General features: G+C 37.4%; 1 protein-coding gene across 1 annotated transcript in view; it reads right to left on the bottom strand.

Moving 5' to 3' along the window:
- Positions 1–207: 207 nt before the first annotated feature.
- LOC113239854 (protein Cep89 homolog) overlaps positions 208–19999 on the bottom strand; it is a 27900-nt gene continuing 8108 nt past the window's right edge. Inside the window, exons 6-14 of the mRNA XM_026477003.1 lie at positions 15973–16111; positions 11769–11932; positions 9767–9862; positions 7472–7765; positions 6797–6956; positions 5267–5434; positions 3939–4095; positions 1951–2138; positions 208–601 (exon numbers count right to left, since the gene is read on the bottom strand). Coding sequence (XP_026332788.1) covers positions 424–601; positions 1951–2138; positions 3939–4095; positions 5267–5434; positions 6797–6956; positions 7472–7765; positions 9767–9862; positions 11769–11932; positions 15973–16111 — 1544 coding nt within the window. The 3' untranslated portion in view covers positions 208–423. The remainder of the gene's footprint in view (positions 602–1950; positions 2139–3938; positions 4096–5266; positions 5435–6796; positions 6957–7471; positions 7766–9766; positions 9863–11768; positions 11933–15972; positions 16112–19999) is intronic.

Raw genomic sequence — 19999 nt, 5'->3', positions numbered from 1 at the left:
TTTAAAAAATATTCTGTATTTATCGTAATAAAGATAATATGTCTAACTATGAGCAAAACATTTAATTACAAAACAAACGGAATCACATTTCATCGGTAACGAAATATCAATTTTTTCAATTTTCGTCCATTATAGCAAAGCTCAAGTTAAACTGATCGATTTGAAGTGAAACAATTGACGACACCCGTCAATTATTTCTAATTCGGGCTGACCAATCGGAGCGCAGTTGTCACCGTAATGATATGGCAGAATAGTTTTCAAACAAATTAAATGACATTTCGTCTCCATTTCTGGTTATATACTCGATGGTAAATTCACACATCAGCGAAATTATACGAGAGTTTTGCCTACCTCGGTCCCTAGGGTAAATGTAATAATAATTGACACACAATACATTCAATTACTCTTAATTACACATCCATTTTATGCTTTCCCCTTTCTCCGGTCAGGTTTCTCCTGGAAGTACCCCCCTGCTCCGGGCACTAGTTTCACCCCGCTCCTAGCCTCTTGTCTCTTAGAGGCTCGCCTATCGACGTCCTGTGGAGAGTGGTCCGAATCCGTCACTATACCTTGCAGACGATGTGTGTTTGTTTGGCTTAATCTGAAATATATACGTTCTTAATATGAAATAATACGGTTCATTTTGCTTGGGCCGAGCGGCAGGGAGGGCACTTATTTCGGAATTTATTATTTTACAAACGAAATTAAAGCCATTTGGAAAATGTATATCGTATACTATACGTTACTCTATTTAGTTTAGTTGATATAAAAAATAAATCATTGGTATATGTCTATAGAGACGCAATAAGGGCCATATATTCCTGGTAACACATTAGCGATATAGCTCTTATAAATATCAACTTTCGTTTGCACTGAAATATAGACAGGCCAACAACTGACCTGTGTGTACGTCTCCGTATATTCCAAAAAATATTCTGTATTTATTGTAATAAAGATAATATCTCTAACAATGCCGTGCTGTTCTATTCGGTGGTGTGGGAAAAACAGCAAAACATCTAATTACAAAACAAACGTAATCACTTTTCATCGATAGTTAAATATTAAATATGTAATTTTGCAATTTTCGTCCATTATAGCAAAGCTCAAGTTAACTGGTCGATTTGAAGTGAAACAGTTGACGACACCCGTCAATTGTTTCGAACTCGGGCTAGCCAATCGGAGCGCAGTTGTCACAGTAATGATATGGCAGGATAGTTTTCAAACAAATTAAATGACATTTCGTCTCTATTTCTGGTTATATACTCGATGATGTAGAGTACCTATTGTATACAACGGTTAGGTAAGTTTGTGTTCTTTTTCTATAGTGACAATTTTTAGGAATCGTATTATCACAACGTATAGTAATCAGTGTATATCCTCAATTGTACTATATATTTTTTCCAAAGCGATTGATTCAACACTCTCACTGTTATGCGGAACCAACCAAAGCCATTTGAGGTTGTAAAGACTCGTAAGGGGGAATAACAGAATGTTTTCTGTATGCTTTACAATACATCCTGTATATGTTCTGTGTTACTGTTATTTATAATGATATAATCAACAGCGTTTTATTACACGAACTGATAATTTTTTTTAGAGTTGATCGACTCACTTTCATGCAAAGGTCACTTCATTGTGTTGGAAGAAAAACATTCGGGACAGCAGTAGTTAGTCAAATTCAATAAAATGGTTTTTTTTATACAAAATGAACTCAGTTTTTTATTGACAAGGACAGTAATAAGAAGATACTCAGTTTTTTATAGGGACAATTTCATTGTATCTGAACAAAATATCGAAACAGCAGTTGGTCAAATAAAAAAAAAATGTTACAAAGTCGAGTATACTATGGAATAATAATATATAAACATAATATAATATTATTGAACAAAGAGTAAAAATTTGTGCATAATAATGTGTTCGTACAGATGTAGGAAAAGATATATTCCTCACCTGACCTCCTCGACATCAGCAACCTTATCAATAAGACTCCGAATGATGCCCTCTTTGTGCTCAAGCGCAATAGTGGCCCTCTCGAGCTCCCTGCGGTACTCTGCCTGCGCGTGCGCAGCTTTTCGCTCCTGCTCTACGATGCGCCTCTCTAGCTCATCTAGAGACGTAGAAGCGCGAGATTTCACTACCTATCAATTAGAGTTAAACTGTAAGTAACATCAATTCCTACCTTTTATTTAACAAAAAAAATGAGGAGGTTCTCAATTCGGCAGCATTTTTTGTGTGTATGTTACGCGAAATTGTGAACCAATTTCGATGATTCTTCTTTCGTTGGAAAAGGGGTACCTCAGTAGTGTGGTCCCATTCAAATTTGAAGAAAATATTCCGTCTAATCTCTATAAGGGTGGCCAATTAAAGAACGAATCCGATTTATTGGATTTCTTATTTCACCCACCTTCCGTTAACCGATTTCATTAAATTTATCAAATAAATGTAATTCCATAAACCTTTGAGGGCGGTTTTTTTATAAAAAAAAGTTGTATAATTATTTTAGTAAATAAATAGATTTTTAATTTCTTTTCCCCGGACTTGCGTTTTCTATAAAATAACGTTCGTTCGTTCTAAATACTATATACTTTTTTTATGCATATTACAGGTCTCATATTTAAAAGTAAGGAAATCACTTAGTGTTATGTTTACTTTCAAACATGGAACCTATAATATACATAAAAAGGGATATATTAAAAACAAAAAATGGTATTCTCAGTATATATTAGAGAACATGCAATAAAATAACGTAACATGTTTCTTGTAGTCAAAATTTAAAAATATACTTAGACAAGCAAATTAATAAACAAAAATAAATTAGATATTTAATTGTTTTAAACAATGAAATATCTTAATAAACGAATAAATAATGAAGTATGAATAAAATAATGGATATATATATTTTTATTTTATATAAATTATAAGTGCGCATTTGACCTTCATCTCACCTGATGGAAAGTAGCGATGAGGTCGACGATGGAGCATACACACCTAAATAATGCCTATTCACTCTTGCCTTGAAAAGGCCCAAGTTATAACGTTCAGGGAAGAAGTCTGCAGGCAATAAGGCAAATAAATGTGGAAGCATAACGCTTCGTGCGAATCTTTGGATTATCCACAACATAGGGGTGGAACCCCAGCGTACGCCTGATCCCCCGGTGATGAAAAGGGGAAGGCGGAATTTAATATACTAATTATTATAGTTATAAAGCTTAATACAGAGAGATTAGTTGTTGTCTTTAATAAAATCTTATGCTGGAACTTACGTGGAATGTACATACATATATATCATCACGCCTGTCTCCAACCGAGGTAGGCAGAGACTATGGACCTCCACTTGCTACGCTCCTGACAAACCTCCTTCGCCTTCTCTACTTCCATCAATCTCTTCATACATGCCCGTTTATTATTGGTACTTTTAACCCGGCCTTTTTTAAGGACATCCTCAATCTGATTGATATATGTTCACCGACGTCTACCTCTCCCCACGCTTCCATTCACATTCGCTCTATAAATTTGTGCCGTCAATCGACCAACATTCTTTCTACATGACCAAACCATCGAAGCATCCCTCTGTCTTTCCTTGTCACTACATCATCTTTCATACCACAACGCTCTCTTACCTCACTGTTTGGCATTCTATCTTTAAGACTAATACCGCACATATTGCGCAAAGCTCTCATTTCTACAGCATTAACTCTACTTTCATGTTTTTTCTGCCACACCCAACACTCACTACCATACATTAGGGTTGGGACCAGCACGCCCAGATGAACAGCCAAACGTGCCTGTTTTGAGACATTCTCGCTACCCATTAAGGCATACAGGGCTCCATTCACTCGATTTCCGGCTTGCACTCTCCTCTCTACGTCCCTTTCACATTTAACATCTCTTGTCAACAAACTACCCAGATACACATGAATGTGTCGTAATAAACCCACCTTAATTTCACTCTTGATTTTCTCCAACGTATCAAGTGCATGTCTGAGCGGCTCAGCTGTACTCTTACTCTTTCTCGCACTCCTGCGCACTTTTGTTATCCTTGCACTTGCTGCCTTTACACGTTGGCGAAATATAACCGCGGCTTTTCGGTACAACCTGAATCAAAGAAATTAAAAACAAGCTGTAACAAGTAACGTGGCAATCAAATATATAACGCACACACTCAACATAGCCCCGCACTAGGGAAACCCTGTGTCGCGGGTGCCATGGACACACACATAGACAACCACAAATTACACCCAAACTCACGAGAGAAATAATTGTAGGCTATACAACTATTTCTCTCGGCCCGGGAATCGAACCTGGGACCTCTGCGTGGCAGTCCGGCATGGTAACCGTTCGGCCACGGAGGCAGTTAAAAATGAATTAATCTTACAAGATCTTCCCAAAGCCAGACGATATTCCACTTAAATAGCTAACGCTTTACTTAATAATAACTATTCATTTACATAATGATGAGACCGATAACTCTAAGAGGAAGCGTGGTCAGGTATTCAGTACCTCTTGGTACAACAGATGTCGCGATGAGTGCCAAATAGTTATTTTTGTAACTGATGGGTTTTGCATTAACGAGCTGCAATTTATCAATGCGATTCTAATTTCTAGTGATAACAAAAAGAATAACTAGATGGCGCTTATTGCACAGATTTCATGAGTAGCGCCGGGTTACCTATCACTAGTCCGAAATGACACTTTCCTGAAATAACGTTTGCTCGAATTTTCATAACTTCGAAAGTAATTTTGAGAGGAAAAGGTATTTTCTTTTAAACCTAACTTAACCTAATCTAACCGAACCTAATCGTGTCTTTGCGATAAATATCCAACATATCGTGAAAGAACAACCGTTTCGTTATAATTCGGTGTAATGAAAATTCGAACAAACGTTATTTCGGAAAAAAAATTCGAGTTTGTGATAGGTTCCCGGTCGGAGATCAAACCCAGGACCACAGAGATGGCGACATCATGAAAACCAGTGTGCAAGCCACTCGACCAAGGAGTTCATCAATATTCTCTCGGTTCTTATATTGGAGTAAGTGCAAATAATGAAATATTGCCAAAAGTCCCCTACACATAAGCCACAGATATCATCATATGATATGATGAATTGGTTTGGTTTCTAAAACAGTTTTCCCTGTGCGTGGTAGATGATGAGTCTTAAGAAACCCTTTGTTATATAGGAAATGGACGTGGTAATATTCCTTCAGGCTCTATGTCGTATTTGGGGAGCACATGGGATGAATCTTTAAAGAAACACAAAAACTCTCACCTAACATTCTTTAGCGCTGTTCTGAGCTCCTCCTTAACAACCTCGTGTTCCTGACAAACTTTGTGGTACTTCTCTTCCAAAGTCTTCGCTTGTTCTTCTAACTTCTTAATGTGTTCCGTCTTACGCTCGTTTTCCATGCTGTATTGGTGTTTTAATTCTTCTAGAAGTCTGCAAAAAGAGTATTAGCGTATTTTATGTAAATAAAGTTTTAATTCACAATTCTTCGAAATTTCTTGATAGTATTTGAAAATTAAAAAAAACCAGCTTCTTTATTATTTCAAAGTGTCTAACTGCTATATGAAACCGCAATTTTGAACGTCGTTTTATTCACTAAATCCTATTATTTATTTAAGCTACAGAACAATAAATTCAGCAGAAGTGCTTAGTTTGCATGCCACGTGTGTCAACAGCACGCGAAGTTCCATATAGTCTCTCAACTCAATATGCCATTTCGCTTTGTGCATTATGGTCGTGTCAATCGTCTCGCGCAAAACTAATTTGGCGAGCAAAAATGATAAACGCATTATTTATGGTACTGTGTCAATATCATCGTTAAGTCTTATTTTATTTAATTTTAATACAAATGCAATTTTTTGTATATCGTAATATTTTTTTATGTTACAAGAAGCGAAAGTAAGCATTATACTGCTGCAATGCAATATAGTCGCATCGAATTAGCGACTCGTTTAGTTATTAACCGCTAGATGACAGCACATTGATTGAAATTTCAATATAAAGTCAAAAAAAACATCGTAACTTGCAATAATAATTATTGAACTTTCAACGATATGCCAACAGGGTAAAGGTAAATTATATAAACTTATATGTCCAGAATTTTTTTATTTTTAAATTAGAAACTACAAACAATTATTGTCAAGATTTTGTAACATTTCAAAATTATGACTACGTGAGTTTTGGCGACAGCGGTTTTGATAGGAATAGAGGCTTTAGGTACTTCCATTCTTTTTTCTTCTTCCGTGATTTAAGGACATATTCACGCCTAATAACGTCACCTACAAAACGTAAAGAATTTGTGCATTTTACACGTTAAAACCTATATCACCAATGAAGGCCTCCATATTCCCAACGAATTGTCTACACTTTTGATTTGTTTGATTTCTCTATTTATATGGTTGTTATTTAATACTGTAAGAATGCTGATATTTTAATTGTATTTTTATTTTATTTTTTAATAACGCACGCACTCATAACCCAGCACTAGGGAAACCCTGTATCGCAGGTGTTTTGGACACATATAGACAACCACAAATTACACACAGACTCACGAGAGACATAAACGTAGGCCTCCGGGACCTCTGCGTGGTAGGCCAATATGGTAACCGTTACTTTTTTTTTATAATATCAGATAATTATATCGCTGCTATAGAGCAAGGGTATTTCTTGCAGTCTCAGTTTTACCGGAGTCTACTTGAATAGCAAGTCCAAGACGGTCTGAGTCCGTGTGTTTGTAACATATTCAAAAAGGAAAACTCAGAAGTAGCAAAAACGTGACAAACAGACAAGACATACCTCTTGCAGTGATCCAATCGTCGTTCATGCAAATCCGCCGGTACAGTTCTCGCTCTTAATACATCTAGTTGAGCAACTTTACCCTCTGTCGCTTCTAAAGCACTTTTCACCGCGAAATACTCGCGATGCACTGTTTCGTAGTCTCGCATCATTGCTGCCACTGGCGAAGGAAATGTTGACCACTTAACAGTGAATGGGCATAACACTTTAAAAAAGGGGATTATTTTATTTTATTGAGGGATGTTCAATAATTGTACAAGGCTTATAACCGTATAGCTATTTGTATAATCAAGCTCACTATCCACAGATTACAAAAATATAAAATTTTTAAATGAAGCGTTATCGCTATTGATTAAAAAAGTACAATACGGACATGAAATAAAATTAAGAAACAAACAAACTTATTAACATACAAATACATATAACATTACAAAATACATTTTGAAGATAAATAAATAAAAACAGTTTCAAAATCTAACTACAGTGCCATACTTAATGAATTGGCATTAATTAGTTGGGCATGCTCCATTGTCGACCTCATGGGCACTTTCCATCAGGTAAAATGGAGGTGAAAAAAAACAAATGAATGCAAAGTCCAAGTGCCAGGAAAGTGGCAAATCGAAACACGCATGACGATAAAATCTATTATGTCTGTTAATTAAAAGTGAAACTTACTTTTATCCTCGTAAAGCTCATAAACCTCTTTCAGCTTACATTCCGCCCTCTCCGCTCTCTCGATAAGCGTAGCTTTCTCAATATCACCTGTCTCTTTCTCAACAACGAGCTTTTTATAGCCTTGTCTCAGTCTTGCTAATTCCTCTTCTAATGATTGCACTCTGTCCGTTAACGATTTGTTCTCTGATATTATTTGTTTGGATTTTTTATTTACATTCTCGAATTGTTTTTCGTAATCCAAAATGAGGTTGTCTTTTTCTTGCAAGTTTTCTTGGTACGCGTCGAAGAGAGGAGCTGGAAACAGAAAAACAGGTTGATAAAGCAATTCATCGCCTTATAATAAAGTTCAAAGTCAGTCAGTGAGCAATCTTTATATTGCTATACTTGGAGTTTCTTTGTCCAATAGTAAGAACGGCAGAGATGAAGTGAAGCAACAATGAGGCGAGCGACGGTATTGCTGTCTCTATTACTTATCTGTCAAACTTTAACAGTGTTGCCATTTAGAATAAGTAAAAACAATAGTAATAACAACTTTGGATTCAATTGACAACCGTGCCGAGAGGCTTATAGGTGACTCGGAATTGGTGGAGGCGAAGCTGCAGAGCCTTGAACACCACCGTAAAGTTGCCTCCTTATCGGTATTTTACAGGATATATCACGGCGAGTGTGCGATGGAATTACACGATTTAATTCCGCCTTCCCCTTTCCATCACCGGGGGACTAGGCGTAGGCTTGGGTTCCACCCCTGTGTTGTGGATATTCCAAAGGCGGATCTTTACGAAGCGTTACGCTTCCACATTTAAATGGCGAACGGCCATGGAGTGGAATTCCCTGCCTGCAGACTTGTCCCCTGAACGTTATAACTTGGGCTTTTTCAAGGCGAGGATGAATAGGCATTATTTAGGGGTGCATTCTCCATTGTCGACCTCATCGTCACTTGCCATCAGGTGAGATGGAGGTCAAATAAACAAAAAAATACCAAACGGCAACCCTGACCCAGGAAAACAAAGTATCAATACCACAGGACTATCGTTCTCCTTTTATGATTGCAAAGCACTAATTTTGCACGAAACATTCGTTGGAAAACCTGAGTGTTTTAACTCATATAGTAAATGATGAGTTTTTCTAAATAGGTTTCAATCTGGGTGTTCTGGGTAGTGTTTCGGGAATTATGTTACATTGGCTCTTTCAGAGAGAATTCTATAGTTTGAAACAGGGTTGCTGCGAACATCAGCATCCGCGGATAATCTGTTTCAAATCTGTTTAAAATATCCGCATCAGCATTCACATTCATCGATGCTGATATTCATTGCAGCTATTTGAGTCGTGACGTGACGTAAAAGCAGGCTGGAATAATTTACAAACCTTCCAGAAACAAAATCTAAGGAGTAAAAGCAGCTCGGCTGTTGTTTTTAAAATATAAGTTTGAGAAAATTTTGTTAATTGTTTGCTGATTTGTTAATAAATGTCACAAAATAATATTTTATTACAATACTAAAAAAAATAGAAATCAAATACAAATAATTTATTTGCATGTCACAGTTAAAGCATACAAAATACAATTTAAGTTGGTAGATTATTATTGCAAAGTATCAAGTGACGCCCTGTAAGGCGTAGCAAATTACACAGGGATTTTTATAATAGATTTAATAAATTTACACCAACAAAATACGTATTTCAAACAATTTCAATATATGCATTAAAATCATTCAAGATAATAAGAAAGCTTTTACATGTAGATAGATTCAGTAAGGATGTACATTTTTCGCGTTTCTACTGGAACCATTGAACCATAATGCTTTTTGGATTCGCGATTTGTGATGCCAAATAAACATAATATTATTATCATTTTCTTTTCTCAGCCCGTTGTTGGCTGGTTTTAACTGCATTTATGGATGGATCTTCTATTTTTTTTATAATATCAAGTGACGGGACGAACAAGTCGTGTACCTGATAGTAAGTTACGCGACTGTCCATAACAGTTGCAGTGCCACTCAGAACTTTAAGTCGCAAAGATCTGAGGGGCACTGCCACTGCTCCCGTCACCCTGACATATAAGTTGACAAGTCCCATGTGCCTGTAATATCACCAGCACTCTTCTAAACCGGAACGCAGATACGCTCATATTACTGCTTAGCAGAAATAGGTAAGGTTCTATCTGCACAAAGTTACTGACAATTCGGTATGTATTTAAAAATACAGTTTTTGTAAGGTAATACAGAGGGTTTCTTTAAAATGTAATAAAATTGAGGCTATAAAGAAGATTACTTGGGATAATTATTATAATTTACTTACCTAGTGCTTGCGCACTCAACAATCCAGAAAGGTCGACAACTCTTCCGTGAGTTTGATCATCGTGACCACTTTTATTGGAATTCGCGTCATCGGGGTCTGGAAAATGTCATTCAACACAATATACGTTATGTTTTGATCAGCTATCTGAGATAGCAGCTCGGGTGTCTTCTATGTTCTCAGTATTTTACTTAAATATTATCATGGTGCATACATACACTGAGTCCAATCAGTTACATTTGTATGCATAATTTATGTATGCATTATTCGTATGAAAAAACTTGAAATCCAAAATAAGTGAAGTAAAAAAGCTTAATGATATAAAAACTATTATATCACCGCACATGAAACAATAGGATTGTTCATACAACTTCATTAAACAGGTTTGTTTGCAAAATACTAATAACTTCGCAGGTCTGTCTTATTAACATCATCATCAACTGTTCGTCATCTTCAACATCAATTGTTCCATGACTTATACCAAAAATTTACCAATAATAAACTTATAAGTTTTTGTTGTAATATCTGAAACTTTTTAGATGTGTATTTCGATACCTCCAATGAACATTATGCAGAATTAATTTTCGGACATATTCCGTTTTTATTTTGTTTTTTGTTTCTTTATTTTTTTCACAAAATTCGAGTAGCATAATATTAGTTTATAAAAATAGCTGTTTACAAAAATAACAAACAATGCCAAAAAAAAGGTTGTAGTAAGTTCAAACTTGCAAGCGACCTCCCGAATATCTCCAACCCCGCTCCTGCATTTTTTATTGGACTATGGTACTTTTTACAGACCTCTTTCTTTTGTTAGGTACCGCGCTGAGTTATCACCGTTAAGAATGATTTATACAATATTTTTATTTTTGAACGAAAGTAAAATCTGAAGAATTATTCAAAGGAATGGACCAATAGTTGTTTATGATGTTGGTAACAGACGCCTGTGAAGTTGTTAGTATTTTACAAATAATAAATAGTACGCTGGTTGACAATCTTAAAACAGAACAAGTGGTCATAACACGGCAGTGCTTTATTTTCCTCTAGTAGATTTTTTCAGGGAAGGCTACAGAAGCATAAGCAGGCAATCGATGCCCTGGATTGAAAAAATTGAATGAGGAAGACACAAGATCGAAAACAATGGCATACACTGAAAAAGATCTACACTCAGCATATAGTGGATAGCGGTTGAAAAAGTAAAATTTTAATTAAGTCTTATTTTATAATATAAAGTGACGGGACGAACAAGTCGTGCGTCAGAAGGTAAACGATACGCCTATCCATAACAATTCCAGTGCCACTCAGAGCTTTAAACCGCAAATCAAATCAAATCAAATCAAATCAATTTATTTGCAATAAACATGGTGGTCAAGATAACAATAGAAAAATTATGTACTACATGTTTAGCCAGACAGATTGTGGCATGCAAATATGGGTCGTCACGCAACTTTTAAATCTAAACATTAATATTTAAAATCATTATACCTGCATACACATTATACACTATATCAAAAAATCTCTAACAGTGTAATATACCTTATCCTTCAAAAATTCATGCAATTTAGTTTTAAAAGCCCTAATTGGTAAATTTATTAAATCTCTAGGTAGTTTATTATAAATTTTTATACACATGCCTATGCAGTTACAGCTATATTTTTCCAGACGAGGTAAATCAAAGTAGACTAATTTGTTAGGATTTCTGAAACTTCTAGGATTAATGTCAATATTTTTGGTGAATAAGTGCCAATTTTTTTTAACAAATATACTGGCTTCATAAATATATAAGGCAGGCAAAGATCTGACGAGCACCGCCACTGCGCCCGTCACCCTGAGACAAAGTTTACAAGTCCCATGTGCCTGTAATATTACGACCAGAAACACCTACAATCAACAAAAAGGCGAATTGCCATCATATTTTCTACAGGCGCTACTATGGTGGGGTTTAGTAAGGAACATCTCCTGTAGACCACATGACAGCAACGCTTTACGGATGCAATATATATTATACACAATTTCTTACCTTGTCCTTTCCAGCCCAGATTAGCAGAAACCATGGAATCTAGATCCAACTTTTCACTAGGCTTGTAAATATTTTCGGACTTCCCATCAGAACCAAGGGTTTGTACGTTGTTACGTATTTTCTCTTGATACCGAGATAGTTGAACGTTGAGTCTGAAAAATAATATTAATAAATATAGAATAATAATAATCGTTTATTTCTCCTTCCACAAAGTAATAACACTAGGTACTTACTAAGTTTCGGGCTTTCGGGTAGGAAATGAAATTATTTTTCGGATCTAAATACCGTAACGTTTCGGGCCAGTGATGAAAGAGACTCAGTCTTTTAAGGCTTTTTATAACGACTCGACTCCATTTTACAGGCTTCGACTCTAAAATTAAAACTAGGGGTTCGAGTTTTTATTATTAAGACTCAGTCGTTATACTAAAAGGCTCAAAAGACTTAAACGACTTGAACGACTTGAAAGACTTAAACGACTCGAGTTGTTTGCAAAGGATTTATACCTATTTTATGTCTTATTAAACCCGAAGTTTATAAATAAAAATGACGTAAGTAGTATCTAGTAAATAATCACGTTTATTTACTTATAATAAAAATCGTAAAATAAATACCTTGTGGGTAGAATAAAAAACACGCCATATGGCTCATGACTCGCGACTCCCGAGGCTGTGAGGCGCCAGTTGTTTTAGTCTTTTTAGTCGTTTTAGTCTTTTAAGCTTCCTAGGATTAAAAGACTTCGACTCGAATTAGTCTTCAGTTTTAGTCTTGACTCAAGACTTGAGGGTTAAAAGGCTAGAGTAGTCGTGAGGCGTTGAAAATAATTCGACGTTCTTTAAAAGGCCTTAAAAGACCGAGTCTCTTTCATCACTATTTCGGGCCCTTTACATCTCCCATGGTCAAATATTATTCCAGCAAAGTCATATTCTTATAAATTTCATCGCTCACGAGGCGATATTTCAAGGTCAGCCAGCGAGCAATCCTGAGTGTTTCTGTACAACAGCAGGAAGGCCAAGGGTATTGAAAGTCCGTCTTCCTGGCTCAGTGTTACTGTTTATACTGCCCTTTACATGTCCCGTGGAACTCTGAGTCAGTCGTGACCATGGGACCTGTTAAGGGCCTGAAACGTATGTTTGTTAGAAAAAACAAATATAACACACTCATAAACACTCGCACTCATAGTCCCGCACTAGGTAAACAATGTGTCGCGGGTGCCATGGACACACACACAGTCAACCACAAATTACACCCAAGCTTACGAGATAAATAAATGTAGGCCATACAAATATTTCTTCTGGCCCGGGAATCGAACCCGGGGCCTCTGCGTTGCAGACAACCAAGGTAACCATTCGGCCACGAAGGCAGTTGTAATATACGTGATTTAAATCGGAAAAATAGTTTAATTTAATAAATATAAAATCAGTTACACTTTTAATTATATCCCAAGCAAACAGACGGTCCAACCGATTGAAAGTGATTTACCCTCGCCTATTTGCATAGACATAACAATTTGCACAGAGAATCGAACCTACGACAGCACGAAACTGATAAGTCGCATACTAGCACGACGTTGTTCTCTACTAAGAATCTATGATCACAAATCTCGAATTGCTGTTTACGCATGGTGCGTGGCTAGCACAAAATCTAAACTAATAATCTCCTGAAGAATGTTTTCACTAAACATCGTTCAAAATTAAATGTTGGTTTTAACGGTTATTAGCCGTAGCGCCATCTGTGAGAAAACTATGAAAGTTTTTCGTCTCTCAACAAGGTACCTTTACAGCTATCAAAGGTTGACAAAAGATGTCGCCTTATAAATTGTAGTATTAATTGTAATGAATATTATCATGGCCCAGGGGGCCTACCACAACCTCTTAAAACAATATTACTTTAACCTTACATTGATTTTTCGTACCATGACGCGATTATGACAGCGACATCTATATGCTCCATGGCGACACTAACAGTTGACACTAGACTAAAATACCGAATTCATAACGTGACAATCATAACTCAGCTAGTTTTCTTTATTTTTCTTCATGAAAATGCCGAAAAACAATTGAAAACAACGTAATTTTAATAGATTTCATTATTACATACTTTTCTTTTTTGGCAATTAAAATTCTCTGAATGTAAATAATATTAAGTACTAAAAAAGAAAGAAATGACATTATACAGTTCATATAGCGTTATTTCTTTCCTATTTTTAGTAAGGAATAGACAATATTGGGAAATCATTCGTTCTTTCGGTCACTTTAGCAATAATACATTACTTGGTTGATAGGTTTGTCATGGTACGAATATGAGTAATATTATAATAAGCTTACTATAAGCTTACAATAAAATAAGATTGTTTTTTCGAAGGTTATGGTAGGCCCCCAGTAGCTCAACAGGACTGCTAAGCTTCATACTACAGATCATAACTCTGAAAAATTCCGTATTATATCTAGATGGCGCTGATCAATGGCCTGGAAGTAGTTTACATTATGTAAATTCCCGTGGATATCAATCAATTCCTCTTTAATATGAAATATAAGAAGTCAGTTCTTTTTCCTTCTAATATTATTCAAATTTTGATCATGAGCTAAAATTATCATCTGAACGTTGATAAATATGCGTGTCAATAGATTGCACTGTGTGTTACGACCTAAGTTATAAATTAACGCTTCCTAATTTGGGCAGATGGCGCTAATACTAAACAAAATAAAATAATAGCCTGTTATGTATGGACAACACACGGAAACCGCTGTGATGCAATCACCCAATTATTGCGACTTTCGACACGAGGCGCCATCCCAGTGCAACGTGGTGGACCAGTTGCAGCACGGGGCGCCCGATGGAGCGGAACGTGACGACAGCACAAGCCATCTTCGGAAACCGGACGTGTGCAATCGTCATTTTTGATTTTGACATCGATCATTAGATACATAATTTTAGTTTAATAATTTTATTGTAATTTTTATTTTAAAAAGAAAGAAAGCTTCTTCAAAGGAACATCTGAGGATGGCACACGTCCGGTTTCCAAAGATGGCTTGTGCCATCGTCACGTTCCGCTGCATCGGCGCCCCGTGCTGCAACTAGTCCATCACGTTATGCCACGTTATGTCACTGCCATGGCGATGGCGCCTCGTGTCGAAACTCGCAATAATTGGATGATTGCAACATAGCGGTTTCCCTGCGTTATCCATACTTAACAAGCCGGCACTATCCACAAAAATCTGTGTAATCTAGTTTATTTGTTTTTTATCACTAGAAATAAAATAAAAGAACAGCTTTGACTGCAGCTTGTCAATGTAAAACTAATTAGTTACAAAAATAGCTATTTGGTACTCGTTGCGACATCTGGTGTACCAATAGGTACTAAATACCTGACTATGCTGTCTTATGTAGCGATTTTTTGTAATATCAAGTGAAGGGACGAACACATCGAGTATATAACCAGAAATAGAGACGAAATGTCATTTAATTTGTTTGGAACCTATTCTGCTATATCATTACTGTGCTCCGATTGGCCAGCCCGAATTCGAAACAATTGACGGGTGTCGTCAATGGGTGTCATCAATTGTTTCACTTCAAATCGACCAGTTAACTTGAACTTTGCTATAATGGACGAAAATTGCAAAATTACATATTTAATATTTAATTATCGATGAAAAGTTGATTCCGTTTGTTTTATAATTAGATATTTTGCTATTTTTCCCACACCACCGATTGGAACAGCCATAGTTAGAAATATTATCTTTATTATTTTTGGAATTACGAAGACGTACACACAGGTCATTTGTTATCGCTGTACTATTTCAGTGCAAACGACAGTTGATATTTATAAGTGATGTATCACTTATAAATATGTATATGTATGTATCACCAGGAATGTATGGCCCTTATTTCGTCTCTATTTCTGGTTATATTCTCGATGGACGAATAAGTCGTGTCTGATGGTAAAGATCTAAGGGGCATTGCGCCTATCACCATGACAAGTCGCATATGCCTGTAATTTCACCCATTATTAGCGTGTATTATGATGTTTTACTATCATGATATTTCATTAAAAAGCCATACATGTTTTGATAAGGTTCATAAATCGTCATGATGTTGCACTGGGTCAAACATGCACCGATAGCCTGATATCCTGACCTTAAAGGAGCTTAACATAGTAACCCGTATGTGTTATAGAATAAAGTCCAAGTCGTACCTGTAAAGAACATCCTTTAAGGCCTGCATGTCTTTTTGCAACCGCGTGTTGTGTTCCTTCGCCTGATTCAATATGATCTGACGGCTGCTACAGCTCATGCAAACTTCTATAAGAGGTATTGCGGTTGACTCTTTGTGCTCTGCAAGGAAATTACTACATATAATAGTAGAAACTGTAGGTAACCAAGCTTAGTGCATTTTAACCAAATGTTGGTTAAGGTAGAGTAGAAACGGTTTGCTCTGAGCCCTGTTTACTGGCCTGACTAGGTACCAAGCGATATACAACCGCCGGCTGGAATGCCATTTAGGTAAAGAATGGCTGCAAAAATTATTTATTGTTACATTATATCGTGCTATTCATTTGATTTTTATTTGTTTTGTATTAGTTACTGAGATAATGGCAAGCGTGTAAGCGTGTATACTAACTGGCCACCTTGGATTCAATTGACAAGCGTACCAAGATGCTTATAGGTGACTCGGAATTAGTAGAGGCGAAGCTGCAGAGCCTTGAACACCGGCGTATAGGGCTTATAGGGTATTTTACAAGATATATTAGATATATAGACAACTATTTAATGTTGTGTATCAAAGAATAATCCCTTGTAAGATTTTTAAATGATAAATCTCTAAATTCAATGACTTTGATCTTTGACGTTCAAATGCAGGAGGTCTACCACGAAATACTATACTACGTGACTGCGTACGCAACGAAGCTCATACGTACTATAGTCCATTTGTTTATGTACTTAACTAAATGTAAACAATCTTGATACATCTTTTTATTGAAACGCGTTTGGCAAGTTGTACGACATTCTTAGGTCAGCTAAAATTCCACAATGTCTGAAGACCCGTCTATATAATCAGTGTGTTCTGCCTACTATGACTTACGGTGCCGAGACATGGACGCTTACGCAGGAGGCTGTGCATAGGATGAGAGATACACAGAGAGCCATGGAGCATGTCATGCTCGGTCAAGCTTACATACCGTGTTACCAATGTCCAGATTCGAAGTCGAACTAAGGTAAAGGACGTGGGGAACCGCATCACGAAGCTAAAGTAGAGCTGGGCATCTGATAAGATGACAGATGGAGTAAGGGGATAACTGAGTGGCGTCCAAGGACTCCAGTGGCGAGACGGGCGTATGACATCGTAGGAATTGGGGGGCGAACCTGGATGAGATTAGCACGGGATCGTAGGGAGTGGCACAGAAACTTGGAGGCCTATACCCAGCAGTGGGTGAAGTCAGGCTGTATATGATGATGATGATGAAGTACCTAAACAAAGGTGATATGTATTGTACTACATAGTTATAAGCTGATAATATTATCGCGTACCTTTGTAATCTTAGCGCTGTGGTAACTGAGATTCCGGTATTTTTATTAAAAATAGATACTAACGGTCGGTGGTCTGTTTTTAAAATAAATGGTTCGCTACGTCCGTATAAGTATTGATGAAATTTTTTTACTCCAAAAATTATGGCAGTAGCGCCTCCTTCTGGATCTGGCTATAATTACGTTCGTGACACCCGAGCGAGCGAGAGGCATAAGCGAGCGGGCGGTCGCGCTCTTCGGCGTCCCGCTGACTGAGCACAGCGCCTAGGCCAGCCGGCCCCGCATCTACGGCCAGCACGAGTGTCGCCGCCGGCTCGAAGTGCGCCAGCACGCGCTCCGAAGCGAGCTCGCGCTTAACTCGGTTAAAAGCGCTACGCTGCTCTTCACCCCATTTCCACTGTACGCCATCACGCGTCAATTCATACAATGGTCTTAGTATTGACGATGCATTGGGAATAAAATTTCTGTAGTAGTTAACTACCCCTATGAACCTTTTTACTTCGGTGACGTTTACTGGTTCTGGAGCATCCTGTATGGCCTGCACTTTATCAGGATTCGTTCTAAGGCCTTCTTTGCTAATCACATGCCCTAGGTATGTCACCGATTGCTTAAAAAATTCGCATTTTTCTTTTTGCAGCCTTAGACCCGCATCACGTAGCCTACGCAGTACCTCCCGCAGCCTATGTAAATGTATTTTTTTATTCGGTACTGTTACACAGATATCATCCAACCATACACTCACTCCTTTCACACCTGACAAAAGGGATTCCATTGATTTTTGAAATATAGCCGGAGCATTAGCCAGTCCATAAACTAAGCGAGTGTATTTAAATAACCCCTTTTGGGTGTTAATCGTTGTGAGTTCTTGTGACGAGTCATCTAAAACGAATTGATTGTATGCGTTTTTGAGGTCAATTTTACTGAAACATTCACCACCCCCTAATTTTGCGAATACTTCCTCGATTCGAGGCAAAGGGTATTTTTCTACGATAAGGTCCTTGTTTTATGTTAACTGTTACCGAGTAGTCGCCTGCTAATCGGACCTTGCCGTTTTCCTTTGTTATGGGTACAATTGGTGTGGCGTATTTTGAATAGTTAATAGAGACTAATATTCCAAGTTGTACTAATCTTTCAAGCTCTTGTTCAACTTTTTCCTGTAACGCAAACGGTACTGGCCTAGCTTTAAAAAATTTAGGGGTAGCATTTTCTTTCAAATGTAAGCTGACTTTAAACTTATTGAACGTTCCCAATTCATCATGCCATAAGTCTGGATACTGTTTTAATAACTCGGAAACATTCTCGTCCGCGTTCAAAGTAATTTTATTTATTTTTTCCGTAAGTGTTAAGTTAAATGCGGACATAAAATCTCTCCCTAACAAGGGTGGCCCCCATTTTTAATTACAAAAAATTTTATGTTTTTTGTCTCCTTATTGTAAGTTGTCGCACAAACAAGATAACCCAATGGTGATATTTTATGGCCGTCATATAAACACATTTTAACATTTCAATTATACAGCATATAATTTGAAAAATAATTATTGTACAAATTTTCGGAAATAACCGAGGTACCTGAACCGGAATCTAATTCCATGTTAATTTGGTGTGTGCCTATAATTATTTTCAACATAATTGGTTTTACAGACTCATACCTTAAATTAAATATCTGACATTCCTCGCAGTCGGTGTCCTCACCACTGTGAGGGTGTTTCATTTCCTCCGTTGCGTTTGAAATATTGTTCACTTTGAAAACACTGCACACTTTTTTTAAATGACCTTTCATACCGCACTTTTCACATTTGTAATTTTTGTAACGGCATACCAAATCGTTGTGATTTTTTAATCCGCACACAGAACACGTATTTTGCTTTCGATCCCGTTGCTCACGGCCAGCACGCTTGCGCGTACCGTTGCTGCCAGCACCCGCGCTGGCACCGCTCGCCGAAGCCCGACGGAAACCGCTTCCAAAATGCGCTCGGAAAATTTGTTCTTCCTTTACCACAACTGCCTTCGCTTCTCTAGCACAAGCCGCTTGTTCTACTAACTCCAAAGCCCGAGCAAAGGTCAACGTTGACGGTTTTTGCTCGAACAATTTGTCGCGTTCGGGACCTGAACCCAGGCCGCGGACGAATCGATCCCTCAGGTTCGATTCCAGAGCGGTGCCGAAGTCGCAATAGCTTGCCAACCCCCTTAGTCGCGCCGCCAGTCTCCTAGACTTTCGCCTGAACTCCTTGTTGCCCCATGGAAATTCGACATGTCAGCAAATGAACATTCTTTCGGCTTGAAGTGCGTGTCCAGTAATAAAATCAACTCGTCATATTTCAGATCGTCAATTTTCTTGGGGTAAGCCAAATTACGAACCAACCGGTACGATTCGTCCGACAAGTGTGTAATTAATATAGCACTTTTATTTTCCTTTACACTATTTACAAGTATAAACTGTGTTAATCTACTTTTAAAAATAGCCCATTCACTGGTTTTGTGATTAAAAACAGGCAAATATCCCAAAAAAGACATAATGCACTTTTATTTTTTTTCACACGCGTAGGTAGTTTCGAATCTCGTCGCCAGTGAGATATATCGGAGCAAGTAAAAGACCGGTTAGTTTGACGAACGATTTATTACTGAGTATGCGTAGGTGGCAATACAAAAGGTGTGTGTGTGTGTGTGTGTGTGTGTGTGTGTGTGTGTGTGTGTGTG

The sequence above is a fragment of the Hyposmocoma kahamanoa genome, unplaced genomic scaffold (genome assembly GCF_003589595.1).
Source record: "Hyposmocoma kahamanoa isolate Upper Pololo Valley unplaced genomic scaffold, ASM358959v1 116, whole genome shotgun sequence".
In the NCBI taxonomy this organism is placed as follows: domain Eukaryota; kingdom Metazoa; phylum Arthropoda; class Insecta; order Lepidoptera; family Cosmopterigidae; genus Hyposmocoma; species Hyposmocoma kahamanoa.
Note: the sequence above shows the minus strand (reverse complement) of the source record. Positions and strands in the feature narration are given on the sequence as shown.